This window comes from Embiotoca jacksoni, unplaced genomic scaffold, assembly GCF_022577435.1.
Source record: "Embiotoca jacksoni isolate LCO1_2020_lvr unplaced genomic scaffold, fEmbJac1.0.p SCAF_10, whole genome shotgun sequence".
Taxonomy (NCBI): domain Eukaryota; kingdom Metazoa; phylum Chordata; class Actinopteri; family Embiotocidae; genus Embiotoca; species Embiotoca jacksoni.
The window spans coordinates 13,486,965-13,504,815 of record NW_027185230.1 but is presented as its reverse complement, the minus strand read 5'-3'; the positions used below and the strand labels follow the sequence as shown (position 1 = coordinate 13,504,815).

At 42.2% G+C, this 17,851-nt stretch overlaps 1 protein-coding gene and 1 long non-coding RNA gene across 4 annotated transcripts in view; one reads left to right on the top strand and one right to left on the bottom strand.

Moving 5' to 3' along the window:
* Positions 1-276: 276 nt before the first annotated feature.
* The window catches only part of tnpo1 (transportin 1), a 23,191-nt gene continuing 5,616 nt past the window's right edge, over positions 277-17,851 (bottom strand). The window contains exons 6-25 of one of the 3 annotated variants that reach the window (XM_069168254.1): positions 13,847-13,980; positions 13,239-13,320; positions 12,164-12,286; positions 11,498-11,616; positions 11,067-11,127; positions 10,611-10,779; positions 10,234-10,386; positions 9,902-10,127; positions 9,478-9,649; positions 9,277-9,363; positions 9,063-9,170; positions 8,362-8,520; positions 8,180-8,267; positions 8,000-8,098; positions 7,777-7,872; positions 5,768-5,843; positions 4,626-4,725; positions 4,418-4,492; positions 3,929-4,068; positions 277-3,845 (exon numbers count right to left, since the gene is read on the bottom strand). In XM_069168254.1, the coding sequence (XP_069024355.1) occupies positions 3,961-4,068; positions 4,418-4,492; positions 4,626-4,725; positions 5,768-5,843; positions 7,777-7,872; positions 8,000-8,098; positions 8,180-8,267; positions 8,362-8,520; positions 9,063-9,170; positions 9,277-9,363; positions 9,478-9,649; positions 9,902-10,127; positions 10,234-10,386; positions 10,611-10,779; positions 11,067-11,127; positions 11,498-11,616; positions 12,164-12,286; positions 13,239-13,320; positions 13,847-13,980 (2,235 nt within the window). In that variant the 3' untranslated portion in view covers positions 277-3,845; positions 3,929-3,960. Of the gene's footprint in view, positions 3,846-3,928; positions 4,069-4,417; positions 4,493-4,625; positions 4,726-5,767; positions 5,844-7,776; positions 7,873-7,999; positions 8,099-8,179; positions 8,268-8,361; positions 8,521-9,062; positions 9,171-9,276; positions 9,364-9,477; positions 9,650-9,901; positions 10,128-10,233; positions 10,387-10,610; positions 10,780-11,066; positions 11,128-11,497; positions 11,617-12,163; positions 12,287-13,238; positions 13,321-13,846; positions 13,981-17,851 lie in introns of those variants that run through there. The other 2 variants (XM_069168262.1, XM_069168270.1) reach the window with 2 other exon arrangements.
* On the top strand, positions 4,002-5,102 carry LOC138209620 (uncharacterized). The gene is made up of 2 exons (XR_011179173.1): positions 4,002-4,091; positions 4,425-5,102. It is a non-coding gene; the product is annotated as an uncharacterized lncRNA (long non-coding RNA).

The window sequence follows — 17,851 nt, the reverse complement described above, 5'->3', positions numbered from 1 at the left end:
TATTGGTCCAAAATATAAATATATTTTTCCAATAAAACTGAAAATTCAAATCAATAATTTCCAAAAGGAATGTGAAAACATTTTCATTTGTGAATATACACAATAATGTTGCATTACTGTATATGCTGCAACAATTGGGAGAAAGCACAGACAAAAACTGCTGCTTGTCATTTAAAAAAATCTTTATGCTTATGTTTCTTTGCATGTTAATTTAGTGCAACTGCAACAGGAAAGAAATGCTCCACAAAGTGGGAGAAAATACAAGACAACGGCCCATAATAATGTAAACAATTTATTGGTACAATGTACAGATTCAAGCAATGGTAACCAGTCACACCCACTATATCATCTTACAAATATTACAAAATTACTACAGTACAATATAGAGTCTTTGCATGATCCAAAATATTTGGTGGCCCCAAAAGTATTACTTTTTTAAAATTCAGCAGCTTATTAAAAAAAAAAAGGAAAAAAAAAAAAAAATCAAACCATGTCTATCAAAATGATGTTTTCGCTTTTATTAGCAAAAAAGATGAAGGCAGATTATCTAATCAAGTTTAAAGGCTAATTGAATTATAGAATACAGGAGCTCTTTGACTAGACATTCCTTAATATTGGTGGGTGCTTTATAAAATACAAATTTTCCATAAAGCTTCATAGAAAGTCAAACGTATATTTGCAAACATTATGTTTATAACATTGCTTTATAAGTTGTCAACCCAACTTCTTCGCTTTTATAGTAGGTGGTACCGGTTTATTTAGATACTGTATATCTATTGCAAAAAAAAAAAAAACTTAAAAGTATTTGCTCTCAAGGCGTTGTGTAGAGGTTACACTATTTACCGTAGTATGATAACAATCACTTTCGACAAAAAGTACATAAAGTATGTGCACGTTACCATTTCTGAATTGTTCTTACCCCTGCTGCTTTGCAACTGTAATCACATTTGACAGCTAGCGGTGTTGCACGCGTTTAAAACTAACGTCAATTGACACCCACGGTTATCCCGTTTTCTAATATGAAGGGCAAGCTCTTTACTAATCTGTAGTTGTTTGAGGAGATGCATAAAGGCGTACACGTTAAGGGGGGAAGGGGGGGAGGGGATGATGATTAAAAAAAAACAACTAAAAAAACAAATAACACTGGACTCAAACGACCTGAGGTTAACACATAGAAAACACATATTCAAGTGGTGAAACACAACTACAATGTATAGCAGCAGTCGAGTCAGAAATACAGCACAGTTACAACGTGTTTTATAGACCTACACTCTTTCAATGAAAGAATAACAGGACTGCGTACGTACACACACACACACACACACACACACACACACACACACACACACACACACACACACACACACGCACACACCATCAAGCTGTGATGACTCCATATTTTTTTTTGCATGCCAAACAGCTGGAATGTGACAAGACAAAAACTAAAAAAAATTAAAAAAAAAAAAAAATCACTTCAAAAACACGACAATGATGTGACGCATACATACGAGTATTCGCCTCTGTATTCCATGATGCGCTAAATCCTGTATTTACCTTATTGAATCCAACAGAGCACTTGCGCATTTCTTATTGTGACAGGATGAAACTACATCTACAATCTTAATAATCCAATTGCATCGAGATGCTTATTGTATTAGGTAAATACATTTTCAGCAGCAATAGTTTATCAATAATCTGTGTTAACCCCGAGGTCATAGTCTCAAGGGTTTCGGCGACATCGTTCATTTTCAAGCACTTGCTATTTAAAGTTGTAAGTGCATGTCGCCTGCATCGCAAAAAGGTTTAAAATACTGCAGTTATTACTCTGGCCAGCAGAGGGAACATGACTGGCTGGGTGTCTTTAAAAAAACAACAAAAAAACAACAATTATAAAAATCTTCCTATCTCTCAAACCCATCATGGAATACATTCAGGCTAGCTGTAACTTAAACACTTAGACACTTAAAAAAAAAATAAAAAAAAAATAAAATATATATATATATATATATATATATATATATATAACAGCACAAAACAAGCAGAGACAATAACATTCTTGTACTTTCACAGTATTTAAGAACTATACATCCAGCTATGGGGTAAAAAGTTTAGGGAGAACACTCCAGCAAGATTCACGTGAAGTCATAAAAAGTCCCAGTGTAGCGATACATAAATGATTACTATGTACTTTTTATTTTTTTTATTTTTTTTTTTAACTTTTAATTGAAGCTCCCCTAATTCCCTCCCTTCCCACCCACAATCCCCTTACCATTATAATGTCAGGGAGGGAGGGGCGGGGGTGAGGGGCCACCAACATGCAAAAGATGAAAGCATCCAAGTACCCCACAGTGACGACCACCCGAAACGTTACACAGTCATCCTGGAGATCATGCTTTTAGCAAAAGAAGCCCAATAACGAAACTTCGGTACATTAAGAAATAAAACATATCCAACATTGATTTGGTGGGTTTGTATGGTTCTGACAGTAAAAAAAAAAAAAAAAAAAAATTTAAAAAAAAAATCACAGAAAGAGGATTTGTGTCATTGTGGTAGAAGTCCAAAAAGGAAAACGATAAAATAATGAGCGACACAGAGGATGCGACCCCCGCATCCTCCTCCGTGTTTCCTCCACGTGGCCCGGACAAAAACATTTTATTTATTTATTTTTTTGTTTTTAAAAGGACTGTAAATCTAAAGCTCTGATATGCTTGCCGATGAACGTCCGCGTCACATTCATGCCACGAGACCGGAAACCCCCCCGCCCTCCCCCGTCCCCCCCTGAAAAAAACCACAGCTCCACTCCGACGTCACATCACAGCCAAGATTTGACACGTTTTTTTTTTTGTTTTGTTTTTTGTTTTGTTTGTTTTTTTTCCTAAAAGTTCGGTGTGTAAACCCTGTCATGCTACATTACAGCTGATGGCCGTAATTCTCTGGCAGAAGAAAAAACAAAAGGGAATACAAATCACAAGAAGAAACCTTATCGAAAGGGCCGATGACAGCTGTCGAACGCAAAACACAAAACGGCACTAAAGTTCAACAGCTTTTCCACGATGATATACGCATGCTACCTATTCCCAGAAAAGCTGCTCTTAAAAAGGTAAATCTTGTGCTTCTCTGGTGACGTAATTAACAGCCCCGCGCCCCGCTGAAGAATAGGAACTCTGAAATAACTCATTCTCGGTGATATGCAGCATTGTTAAAAAAAAAAAAAAAATTAAAAATAATAATAATAATCTAGTTTTCAGGGCCAGATGCAATAAAATGCATCCTTCGGCTACAACTTAGCTTTAAGCTAACCTTCACTCCATTATATTTCTTCTTATTAAAGAACAGTCTTCTTATAAATGCATATCTGCCCCTTCAAAACCACTTTTTTTTTTTTTCCGCATTAAGGTTTCCCCCTCATCTGACTAATAATTGAAGAGCAAATACTTTACAGGGTTTTGCAAAGATCTTCATTTTATGTTTACATTTCTTTCTAGTGGTTAAAAAAAAAAAAAAAAAAAAAGATATTTTGGGGGAAAAGAAATGGAGAGAAAGAAAAAAAAAGATCAGGGGATAATTTCAATTATTTCTGATCGAGGTATGATTAACATGAATTTAACCTCCCATGATAAGGTTGCTCTGCCAGCACCCCCCACCCCCTCCCCTCCCCTATAGCCTGTGCACAGGGGGCACTGAGGAACTGCAGCTACCACCTCCCTCCCACCCCGTCCACCCGGTTCGGGGAGGAGGTCGGCACCCCCTTCCCTTTCCCCGTCAGCAGGCAGACCCTTCCCCCCGAGTAAAGGGTAACATGTTCCCTGGGACGGTTCCCTATATTGTCTCCCGTAGTGAATGACCTGCGCGGAGAAAGAGAGAGAGGCCTCGTTAGACTGCGGGACAACTTCGACATGGTGAAATGATCCGAGAGCGGAGGACTGACCCCAGAGATGAGGCACAGCGCTGTGGAAACGGTTACACCCCGTAAAAGCTTGCCAGCCGTTCCTTCAGCGGCATCGGGAACTGATCGGAGAAGCGCCTCCAGTTCTCCTCGCCCACCTGGTTCTTAAACCCGTGAAGGATCTGAAATCGAACACCGGGAAAAGGTTAGACCGCGTTTACAACGGAGGCGCTGCCTTTTCAAAAATAGATCTTCTGCGCGACGGGATTATTATCAGCGTCAGCTGGAGACGCTGCCGTTCCTGCTTTTGGCCACTAGGGCAGAGGGGGGGGGAATAGGGGTGGGGGATGGGGGGCAGACATGTTAACCAGTGAAACAAGTGAATTAAGAAACCATGATGGCTCCATGTCTCAAATTAAACAATTTGCTGAAATCTTACATAATTAGTTGTCTGTTTTTTTTTTTAATCATTATTATTATTGTAATTTAATCTCCGTAATTTGTGTCTAAACATTCATCTTCAACGTTTACCTTGCAGAACATGTCTCTGAGATCCTCATTTGGATTTACCCAGGAGGCCACTGCATCACAGAAGAATATAAAATCCTGTTCCAGAGAAGAGAGGCGAGGCAACATTTCAACTTCCCGGGACTGTTAACAACAACAACAACAACAACAACAACAACAACAACAACAACAACATAACCACCGCTACCATCGTCTTACCGCTGGATCTCACCTGCACTACACCTCCCGGATTTACACTGATCATAGTGCAGATTCCTCTGAATGCAGAGTCTTTCTCCTCGTTGTCTCTTATGTTTCGTAGAGACGTGCACCTGACAACAGGGAGGGGTCACATTTAACACCACACCGAAAGAATCCTCAAAGTAACAACTTCAGAAACTTGTCTACGAAAAACTGCCTCTAGAAACGACTCGTACAAATATCTATAGCAATAACTAACATACATGTTTATAAGAAATAACATTATTTGAGAGATAAAAAAAATAAATATATATAGCCTCTCTCGATACAAATGTGGTTTCTTATCATCAATACATTTTCTTTCTTAACTGTACAAACACATTAGACTCTATGTACACATCCATGTGAGTAATGTCTATCATGACCTGAGATTACCACAACACATAAAACATGCACACAAAAGAGATTAAAATTAAAAAATTAAAAAATTTGACATTAAACACAGCTACTTTGATCTCTGAGAACTTCACTTATTCTTTTTTTTTTTTTTTTTCCGTCTATGAGCAGTGTGTTCAGCAAAAACCTCAATCTATATAGCACCTTGAATATAAACATTACTTTTGGAAAAGGTTTTGGGGTCATTTTTTTGGGGACGGGCACATGCAGCTGGGGTGAACTACTGAATGAGAAAGGGATTTAGGGAGGAAAGAAAAAAAATGCTCTTTGGCATTAAAAGGTCTGCATCCTTTCTCTGTTGCTGAACCAGCAGGCACGTGACAAAAAAATAAATAATCTGATCCCATGCATCTTCTAAAAGGTTGTTAGCGACAGTTAACAAATGACAAAAAGCTAGAAATTAAACAAATTAAGGTATAGAAATACATGAAGGTGCTACCGAGGCAAAAAACAAAAACAAATCACGGGTAGGACCTAAAAGAGGACAGGGTTAGTCACACGGTTGGCAATGATTACAAACTGAGAAGAAAAAACAACTGAAAAGACGTCTTTTCGAGAAGGAGAAGGAGAGTGAGGAGAAAGGAGGAGGAGGAGGAGGAGAGCAACAAGGTGGGGGCGGGGGGGAGGGGAGGGGAGGGGGGGACAGGCGACAGACGAGGAGAGAGAAGAAGAAAGCAGAGAGGAGATGAATTAAATAAAAGATTGAATAATACACACCAGGGTCTTATAAACTGCTGTAGCATGGGTGCCACCTCTTGAGGACAAACGTAACCAAGACGACCAATTGTTATTGCTAAGGTAACGCAATCACGGTTACACACCACCAAACGCCAACCAAGACATGAGCAATGAGGAGGGGGGAGGAGAAAAAAATAAAGAAAAAACAAACAACTCAGAGACATAAATCAACAGAATCTGTGTATGATAATAAACAGAAGATTTCACTAGCGTTGATTATTACTGCCCCTTTCAAGTCACGGGGGGAGGAATGTAAAAATATGACACTCTAAAAAAAGACATACGACAACGTTTAAGGGAGAACACATTGACAACTTTGACAGGACATTCATAGAAAAAAGGCAAACAATGGCATCTGCTTTCAGAAAATCATATGGATCAAAATAGCTAGTCAAATATAGGATTAAAAAAAAAAATGCATTAACTTGATTTTAAAATGTACGTCACAGGCTAGCGAAAGGTGTAGCATGTGCAAGTGACCGGCCTCAACAGGAGCAGTTCACTTTGGATTGACAGAGATTTCTCCCTTAAACTCACAAAATGTTAATTTCCATAAGAAAACAGAAATGTTTTTTTTTTGTTTTTTTTTGTTTTGTTTTTGAAAAGAAATGACACATTACTCCAAGCCAACTACATGGAGGGAGACTAGTATCCAGCACAGCAGGTTCTTATGAGGCAGAGAGGAGGGAGGACCTAAGTTTAAGAGACACAAAACTATGCAACATTCTCATTAACAAACAGGCATTTATGAACAGTCCAATGACACATGCAGAAAGCAGATGGTATGCTCATTAGAGTAGAGTTCAGTGCAGGATCAGCTGATCGGGGTGGGCGGAAGAGGGGGCGGGGGGGGATACGAAGAAGCCACGCCCACTTTTAACAGGGGTATTACAGCGGCCGTTCGTTTTAAATTTTGCTCCAGCGATGAGCTGGTTCTCTTGGAAAAGATATATCTGAAGATGGCTTAAACATCTGAATTTGTACATTAATTTTGGATGTTTTGGTTCACCGTGGCGTTTTCAAATTTAAATATTGAAAACACTCGACAAACAGTGAAGACGTGGTCAGATGTGTCAGGAAACTCTTACGGCTGTTCGTGACGGAGTTAAAAAAAAAAAATCACGTATCCTGCATCAAACATCGGCCGTTCTTAACAACATTTAACATCTATTGGCAGATATGCATCCACATTTAAAGAACAGTAAAGAAAAGCAACAAATAAACTGACAGCAAACAAACAGGAACACATCTACAGAGTCCCTAGTTTTTCCTCTTTCGTTTTTGAAAGCAGGTCACACTTCACCCTTGCATGTATATTTTTTCATTATGATGGTCTCTTTGACTCATCGAAATTATAAAAGACCGAATTTAAATTGGGGGGAAAAAACAAAAAAAAACAAGAGCAGAGTGCAACCTCTTGGAGAATTTGAAGGCTTTTCCATGCTAAGTGATCTACATTTAGTCAGCTCTCAATCAATCAGTGTTGTTTAGGTGTTCAGTAAATATAAGTGACTATGTGAAAGCTATGAAGTCATCTATCTGTCTCAAACACTGCCTGTGATTTCACACTTTGTTCTATCATAATAGTGTACTTCCCCACACACAGTGCACATGAGTTAGTTCCAAGACTGGGCTCTTACACGGTTTGTGCAATTTGAGAGTTTTAAGAATTTCACACCAGGGCTTTCCCATGGTTTCTTTTTTGTCTTTTTATCTCACTGTGCCAGATGAAAATCAATACCTGAAATATTTTACATACTTTGGTAAAAAACCAGCAAAACCTGTAAGGCTCATTCCTTGGGAAAGGTTGTTTTGATAGAGATTAAAGAGGGGGCAGGATGAGCACCCAAGTCAATGTGGTGAATTCTGAGTGTGCAAGGACCTCCCTGTGTGTGTGTGTGTGTGTGTGTGCGTGTGTGTGTGTGTGTGTGTGTGTGTGTGTGTGTGGCACCCTGGCTGGCTGGCTCAGCACTACCACCAAGTGGTACCTGTGTTCTCCAGGAGAGTCTTTGGGGTGTTGGGCCTGTTAATGATCTCCACCAGCTGGTGCAGCACCATGGCAATGTATGGCTGCATTTCAGGCCCTGAGGGTGGAGTGATAAGAAATGTTATTCAGATTTTAAAAACACAAAATATTATTTAAATGGTGATATTTTGGGAAAATGTGTTAGGAAAAAAAGAAAGAAAAAAAATAAAATAAAACACACTCACCCATTTGTATAGATATCTCCCCGATTGCCCATGTTGCATTGTTGCACACTGATATTAACTCTGGGTTTAAATTAGTACCCAGTATGGGCATAAAATCAGCTGTAAGAAGGAAAGTGAACAACTTAGCGACTGACTGCTTATTGCCAAACGGTGCTTCAGATTCAACTGCACAGAACGTACCGATGCACGGTTTGACATGCTGGAAACAGGCCTTGGTCAGATCCCCTAGTAGAGCAAAAGAACTCTGACGCACTTCTGGCATTTTGTCCTGAGCGGTTAGAGAGAACAGCACACGGTGAACAACGAACAAGCCGGTGTACCGGTTTGCCACGTTAAGACAACTCTGACGGCTCTTAATTCACCTGCATGCACTGGTACATGAGGTTGAGGATGTTGCTACGAGCAACCAGCTGCTCAATGGTGCCACCCAAGCCCTCGGCCAGTCCGCTGAGCAGGTCCAAAGCCACGATCATGAAGTCTTTGTCGGGGGACTCGTACTGGTCCGGCTGTGACTGATGAAGCTGGAGAGTGAAGGACAGGTAGAAAAGAAAGTTTGAATTCATGAAACATGAATAAAAACCTGAGTTATGATGTATATTTTTTTGTTTGTTTATGAAGCTTCCAACCCACTATGCTGGGATTAAATCTGTAATCAAAATTGTATAGTACACATGCACATTAAACCTGCATGAATTCACTGTTTCACCATTTGAGGGCAGTGCAGCAATTTATGAAATTTAAGAAAAAAAGATCTTACAAAAAGCTCTGAGGATTTGATTGGACCCGTAGGGAACTTCTGTGGAGGGATTTATCACGACAAGCGACTCATTTCACATCCATTCATGAAACTGTTGTAAAAGGTATTTTTGCATTGACTCTATGTTACTAAACATGAGCAGCTCTCGGACACTTTCAATTTTAAATTTGTCACTGTAGAGGAAAGAAGGTTGGAGATCCCTCGATATAGAGAGTGTGTGTGTGTGTGTGTGTGTGTGTGTGTGTGTGTGTGTGTGTGTGTGTGTGTGTGTGTGTGTGCGCACATTTCTGGATCCTACACACTCACCATGGCCTGAGCGAGGGTCTTCTGGACCAGGTTGACACAGCGCTGGTACACGGGCTCGCAGTAGGGCAGGAAGCCACTCTGCAGGGCGGTGGCTACAGAAGACAGACACTGAGGGAGGCAGGCGGCGGTTAGATATGGTCTGCGGCATATCCAGACGTTGGATGATGAAATTACACATCATACGCGAGCTGTAATTGTACATTAAGAAACTCACTTCTAATAAAGGGAAGAGATCTTTGTCTTCGTCTTTCAGCTGGTTCCATTTCTGGATCAACGGTGGCATCAACATCTGGATGTACTCCTAAAAAATTACCACAGAAAATAACAATTTTATTGCAGTGATTGATGCATTCAAACGAGGAAGCAGTAAATAGTATGTTGTGACGTTACGTTCACGTGTTTCCGTTCTGCATACCGGTTTATTGAGATGGTGCCCGACTGAATCTGCGAGCGTCCCTATGGCGTCGTACAGAATGAGCAGGTTTTTGTGCTGGTACTTGCTGAACGCGAACACCAGCGTGTCCAGGATGAACGCCAGGTAGGGCACCAGCTCTGTACAAGCCTCCTCCTCCAAAGTGGCAAAGGCACTGGGGGGGGGTGGTGGAGAAAAGGAGAGGAAAAAATGAATAAATAAATATATATCTAAAAATAACTTTCAGCACTACGTGACATGGAAAGCTCTCGACAACATTAAAGAAATCTGGATGCATCTGCAAAAAAACGAAAAACCCCTGGCGGGGAAAAAATAAATAAAATGTGTGGGAGCGGCCGAACCGAATGCGGCGCCAGTGCTCCGACTGTGCTGTTAAAAAAAAACTTCGTCGGGACTTCTCGCCTACCTGCAAGCGGCCTCCTGCACACGCTTGTTGCTGTCCAGAATACGTTTGAGCAGCTCCGTCATTAAAGGCTTCAGGTAGGTGTCTGGGGGCTGGCTGACGACCCAGTGCGCGTAGCGGCTCAGCGTCCAGCAGGTGATGGATCGCACCAGGGCCTTCTTGTCGGACAGACACTGGACGAGGTGGGGGATGAGCTCGGGCAGGTACGGGATCATGCCCTGCATACAGCCTGGAGACAGGGATAAGAGAGTGTAATCTCATCCGAGAGGGACCTCACTCCCATGACAGTTTCTTCCTCATCCCTCATCCCCCCCCCCCCCCCCCTTTCTTCTTACCTTCAGCTATCGCCCCCAGCACGAGGATGCCAGACTCTTTAACCACCCACTCCGGGTGGAAGAGCAGCTCTTTGAGAAGGGGCAGGATTGGCAGCAAGAGGTCATCCCTGAACACGTTGGCCAACACGTCCAACGCTGCCGCTGAACACTTTCCTAAGGTGGAAAAAAAAAAAAAGTATAGACGTACACAGAAACATAGAAGTGTGCAGACAGACGTAACGGGTACGGCACACACAAAGAGCAGAGAAATCATCAATACGCTGTTTGGTTCCTTTTGTAGCTCTCAGTAAAAAGGATGGGGAGGAAACGAAAAAGGATGCTTTATAAATGAGAAAGAGAGAGCCAGACAGCTCCGTTCACACAGGCGCCCAACTCACGCAGGTTCCAATCAGAGATGGTGTCATCGTCGTCCAATTCGTCGTCATCGTCCTCGTCGTCCTCGATCCCGTCGCCCTCGTGCTGCTGGGCGACGGTGCGGGAGCGGTGGAAGCGCGGCCGGATGTCTTGCTCGTTGTCTGGGATGGCCTCGTCCTCCTCGATGTCCCCCTGATGGCAAAAAATACATATACGGCGTGAAAGACACTCGTGGTGACTGGACTGCGCGGGAGAAATAAAACTGCAATCGACATGAAAACTAAACCCGATTTCAAATCTGAATTATCTACAAATGTTTGTGGTTAAAAAAAAACAACAACACACACACACATACACAACACATAATTCAAATATATTTGTCCATCACAGGCATCTTAGCTGGCCCGCCTGACATCCTGAGTCATGGGCCAGTTCATCACGACACCTACAGGTATACATATCAAGCTATATAAACTGACCTTGAGCAGGATGATGTCGATCTCGGAGTACTTCATCCCGTTGACGAGCACCGGAGTGAGCCTGCAGCAGGAGCCGGAGGGGAATGATCAGAACAAAGGGCAAGGATAGGTCGGAGCCCCACAGGCAATCACTCACATCTGACTTCCTGCTGCGGGAGAACACTTTATTGTGACAGTCCTGTGACAGATGTTACAACTGAGGTCAAAAGGCAGCGGGGGGGGAGGGGTTTCTTCATCAGCCATCGTAAGGGTGAGGAAGAAGAATATCCTTTCTGGTACAAGGTCTGCACCAGCTTACTGCCAAGGTTGCTATGAATCAACTGCTTTCAAAATTAGCGCTGGGGTCTGTGTGCTATATGCGTTTTATATATATATATATGTGTGTGTGTGTGTGTGTGTGTGTGTGTATGTGTGTGTAAGTGTGTTCTTACTGTGAGAGGTGACCACACAGCACTTCTTTACACACCGGCTGCTCAGCCAGTGTGAGCCAGAACTCGCAGGCCTCCAAGGCCACATTCTCATCGGGGTCCTGAGTCCTCTGGAGCATGTACTGAGGTGGGAAAAAAAACATCAGGAGACATTTCATTTTACATACTTCACAAACATCTTATAAAAAAAAATTAAAAAAAATAAGAGCGGTAAAACTATATTCTTGTTATTGTCAAACCATCCTGATTTGTGCATTTCTCCACTTTTGAGCTCCATTTAGGGCACTTAGCTTCAAGCCCATATGCTCCTTAATGGACACATAAATCTTGATCATGAGTGTAGACGAAATAATTTCCTGTACTGGGCAAAGTACATTTAGTCGTATTGCTTGTTTTCGCACAACAAATTTATGAGTGCACGATAGCACTTATGTCCACCGGATATTGTGTGTGGGTTTGACTCTAAAATCCCCTACAGTGCCTGTGTTCATTACAGTGAAGGAACGCAACCCCCCCCCCCCCACCCCCAAAAGTGCAACCGTGTGGCTTACTGATATTAATAGAAGTTTATGGCCCAGAGGAATAAAGACTGTAGACTCTGTAAAGCATCACAGCAGTATTTCGTGTGGCTCGGTTTCTCAGCCTGTAACCTCCACCAAACCCGCTCACCTCTATGATGTTATGCATGTGAGGGAGGAGACGGTCCAGGCGGACCTCCAGGAGCATGACGAGAGCCCTGCAGACGTTCTTCCTCACTTCTGGCTCCTCATCTGTCGCCAGTGCAAAGAGGTTCTGCAGAAGACAGAAAGACAGCTTAAAGTTACGACGACTAATAACAGCTCAACATAGGCATTTTCTGTGACTAACATAAATGGGATAAAGTCAATACAATGTAATATATCATATTATGTAAAGGTTTGTGAATATACATGCATTTTGTTTTATGTTTTCTCGTCATTTGCAGATGTTTTTCTGTTGAATATTAATCCAAGTTGCCACGCAGCATCTTATCTATGCAAATCCAATCTATCTATGCTTTCCTTATTTTGCACTTCAACCTCTTGCCATTTTATGACTGCTTTGATATTTTCATGATTTACAGGTAGCCACTGAAAGCGGCGAGAACGTTATGCATCTTCTTCTGATGTTTCAAGGCTGGTTTCTTTTATTTTGACATTTTTAGCAAATCTTGCTGTTACTATTTGTTTAATAAATGTATCTTAATACCAAGTGTATTATTTGCAATGCAAAATAAAAGACTACCATTGTCAGTTATCTCTTCCTCCAAGCTCTAAATATAAACAGCACATTCAGCCATAACAAGAAACTACTAAGTAAAAATTGAACTAAAAACGCGTTAAACTCAAAACTTAAAAGGAAAAAGAGGAAATAAACAAATCATTCCTTGAGCCTTTTTACACAGGTGTTTACAAGCAACATTTTGAGAAGGGATTTAAAAGGATCCACACAAGCTGCCTGCAAGAATTTACATGAGGCTTGATACGGTGATTTATTGGCCTTAAAAAAACCTTAAACTGAGAGTTAAACCACAGACAAACTGTCAGCGCAGCAGCTAGTATTTACTTCAGTGAGACAGGGTGAGCGCACCAGTTAGAATAACCTCCCTCATTCTCACTTGACTTCGAGACAACACGCGCTTCATTTTGGGTCTGTATAAACACGTGCGCACACACGAAAGGATAAAAAAAATAGCAACCAAATACGCATTCGCAGTCCGACTCGCCTCGATGAAAGGGTCGATGTGCAGCATGAGAGCCTGAGTCCTGCTGATGATGAACTGATTGACGCAGGCGATGGCGTGAGACCTGCAAAACAAAACAAAAAAACACCACGTCAGAGTTGCACCAACATGTTTCCCCTCGCATGCAGCACTCTATGAATGCAGCCCCCGTATCATTCTCTGCTCTAATTCGACCACCAAATATGAGGAGCCCTTTTCTCTTGTCGACGGGCATGTCGCAGTGTGACAGACGGAGAGTTTGAAGGTGCAATTTGTCTCCAGAAAAGAGTCGAAAACGCGCAGTATTCGATTTAGGACTTAATGTGTTAAGATTTGCAGCAAATACAAGAAGCTATTGAACCATTCGTACTTCATATCATTGGAAATAATCTGTCTGGAAAGTCCGCATGCGTAAACTGATAACTATGCACCATAAATATGCAGGTTTAATGAACAGGATTCATGAGCAATATCAGATTTACTCACTAAAAAAAACAAAACGATTAAACCTTCATTGAAAGGCGGTAAATTCAATGGGATTCAGAAGTTGACTTTTCAGTTGATAAAAAAAAAATTACAAAAACTGGAAAATACAAGAAGATTTATGTTACCTAATTTTAGGACTGCTGTGCTTAAAGAACTGTAAGAATTTGGGGATCATGATGTTGAGAGGACGATCCAGCATGTCGCTGTCCAGGATCTCCGCAGAGTCTTCACAGATTTTCTGCAGGGCTCCGAACGCTCCCTGAGAACACGGGAAAGGCAAAAGGGAAAAAAAAAAAAAACAGCATGGTGAGTGATGAGAAGTCCTCAAAGAAGACCCTGGGTAAGATTTAATAACTGTGCAATAACACCAGGGTGCTAGGGAGGTTATACCTTTAAAATATCGAGATACTGCAGCAAATAATATTAAATGTTCGGAATTTGTCTTTTTGTTCGCCCCCAACGCCAAAGGCAGTTTTGGCCGGCGCCATCTTGGGTTGTTTGTGGAGTCAGAAGTGATCATAATTAGATGAGCTGGGGAGGAGTGAGGGGTGGATCTGATTGAGAAACCAAGGGCGCTAAACCCGCCCACCTACACTGGAAACTTGACTGCACACCAGGCATGTCAATCAAACCAGGCACTCCCCCAAACATGCCTCTTTTTGAGGCCTAATATCTAATAAATTACGGAATAATTTTCGAAGGGACCACCAGGACACTGATCAGGAGGGTATTTAGCTAAATGACACCATAATGACTTGTGGGAAAAACGTACACACTGTGTATTTCATAAGAGAAGTTGATGCTTTTTGAATGGGAGTCTATTGGAGCCCAGCCACTAGTGGCCCTCAGTGGAACTGCATTTCTCTCTTGGCTTTACTTTTTAGAGAATTGAGATTATGTCCATTTTTATAACGAGTGTATGCCCCACACCTAACATTGAGATAGCCAAGACTGCGGCTATAGACGTTGTTGGGCTAGTGAGGTGGAATGGGTTGTAGTTTAATGTTTTGGATTTTACTGTATTTTGCGATAACAATTCAACGTATTGTTCATATGCAGTACGCCCATATTTCATTTTCTCTGTAGTAAACAAAGGCAATATTATATACATAATCCATAAAGGCCATGGAGGATCCAGTTCCAATTTTTGCCCCAATGGAAGCGCTTCAAAATGTGGTCAACAGCCTCTTGTACGATCTTCAATAGGATTCATCCACTTCTGCTCTAATAACCGTCAAACAGTTGGCAAGCATTGATACTGTACAAATACACAAATACACACACACACACACACACACACACACACACACACACACACACACACACACACACACACACACACACACATCTCATCCTTAATGTAGCTGCTGGACAGATGGTTAGTATGCATGCTCACGATATGCTGCAGACTTCAGTGTCTCTCTCTCGAACACAAAAAAAAAAAAAAAAAAAAATGCAGTCTGCGAAGCAAATACAAGAAACAGCACAGCACCGACACTGACGCGGTCTGAAATGTGTTTCCATGGAAACCGCTCCCATGTCGGCATTTCTTTCAGATGACAGATACAGAGCTCTCTCTCTCAAAAAAAAAAGAATATGTGGAGGAGCCGAAGCTATGAAATGAAGACGAGGAGAGCAAGGCTGAGACGGTGTCAAGGTCACACAAGGGAGGAGGCAACGTGCAATTACGGAGAATAGAGTCAGTTCCCCTCATTAGAAAGCTGATTACGCACCGGCAGAAAATGTCATTATGGAATTTGAGGATAACTTGAAATCGGACAAAAACAGACACCTGGGAGTGGATGAAACTGGCTGGTGGGGAGGTTTTGATATGCATGAAGCATATGATTTAGAATATTCAAATAAATATTTGCCAGATTTAGCTGAATTAAATACTGCTGTTGAAAGAGTGTGGTTAAAAAAAAAAAAAACTTTCATATTTGTGGAAGATAAGCTGTAATTTGAACAAATGTGAAGAATATATGATGTTGTGATTTGCTGCTTTACATCAGACTCGATATCTTTGGGGTTTAAAGTGTTGTTTGAACAAACCAAAAAATACATGACATTTAATATGTTAAAATCACAAATCGGTATCAATCGAGAAAAATCTGCATATTCATTTATAATAAGAATATTTCTTGGCTGAGTCCCTGTATGGAAGTAAATGGTTTAAGTCAAAGCCTAACAGTGCATTTTCCAAACGATCCAAAAATTAAACTAGTCTTTTTTATGAACCAGATTTCGTTAATATACTGGTTGTTTCATTTTTCATGCTTTTCTCCCCGACCATTATAACACTTATACGAGTTTTTTTTTCTGAACACTTCAGCCACTATAGCTTCACCATTAGCTTTGTTTTACCCACGTTTGGCGATTATTATTTTTTATGGTAGACATTTTTCCAATACATATTTGAATGATAATAGTCCCAAATTACATGAAAGCACATGGTTTTTGAAGCAATTCGGCATCAACTTCTGGCTCCGGAAACATTATACGCTTAAATTCTGCTCCGTCAGGACGAAGGGGCGAAAAAAAAAAACACGAGAGGAATCCCGGCGACGTCAGAACGCGACGTCGCCATCCATGTCCCCCCCCCCCCTCCCCCCCTCAAACCCCCCCGCGTGTCGACGGAGAGACGCGGGAGTGGTCTTCGAGCACTCCGGTGACGCTCAAGTGTCTGAAGTGTAAATCCTCCTTTCAAGTGCTGCTGCTGCTGCTGCTGCTGCTGCTGCTGAAGGTCATTCAGCGCGGGGAATGGAAGTCGTGCAGAATGACTGCGAGTCGGGGCGACGAGAGAGACAGAGAGCGACAGAAAGAAGTCAATCGGTCGACTAACCGGCTCGAGCAGCGGACGTTTGAATAATCTCACGCCACGCATGAGCATGGAGGTGACAGAGCGCCATCGTACGGGATCGTTTGCCCCCCTGGTGTGACATCGACTTGACGCGCGCGCGCACGCGCACGCACACACACGCACACGCGCACACACACACACACACACACACACACACCACTATTGCAACCACTTGCCAACTGCCATTAATCAAAACGGTAAAACTGCTCTCAGGCGAAACCTATATAAAGCCATCCACCGACGTTACACTTGGCATCCGACACACCTGCTTGTTTCTTTTTATAGCGCCTGCAGAGGAGGGTACAGCGTGGTGGTACGGGAGGGGCGGGAGGGGGAGTGGGAGGGGGGGGGGGGGGACCTCCAGCAGCAAGCACTCATCTTCAACCTCAAACTGCAGCTACCGCTCCTCGTGTTACCGTCTCATCTCTACATTACATTATGTGTATTCCATGTTCAAGGAGGCGGCGACATCACGGGACGACACCAGCCGCCATTTCGCCGCCGCCCCTCTCTTTTCCGCCCCAACATCAGCAGACACCGCGGCTCGGTGTGAGACTGCTGAAAGCTTTTTGAGTGAGGATGATGATGATGATGACGACGACGATGATGATTCACTAATGAGAGCGATGGGGACCGTCTCGCGTAGATATGCAGTAAACGCACAACACAGAGGACCTATTTTGTCTCCCGATCGAATGGCCCCGACGCGCATTTATGCGCTTCTTGTTGCTGAGATTACCGAGCGCCTGCAGCTCAGAAACTGTACACTGGGCAGTCATCAAATATTCCTCCCCAAAAATAGAAATCAAAGTCCTGGTGGCAGCGACAGCGTGGATTATTGAAGGGGTCTCGGTAGCGGCAGTCAACGCCGTCCAAAGGAAATAAATATCAGGTTGGCACAACACAAATATTTGCTGTCTCTCGCTGCTGTGGGACTGACAGCATTCATCCTGCACACCGGCATTCGTTGTAACCTTTATGAATGCAATATGTATAAGCAAAGCGAACAAGCTCTAATTTTACGAATGCTTTCCTCCACGACAAACAATACAGCTAATTGGAAATACCGTCTCTTTAAGAGTTATAAATCCATATTATTATTCCCTTTAACTTGGTGGGAAACAGGGCCACACTCATTTAAACCTGACTGAGTCTCACTGGTGGCTCTGCCAGGCTATGAAAGTATTAAAAAAAAACACTGAAAACTTATTGCTGTCCCATCTCAGTGACACTCCAGATTAAAAAAAATAAATTAAAAAAAAAACTGTGA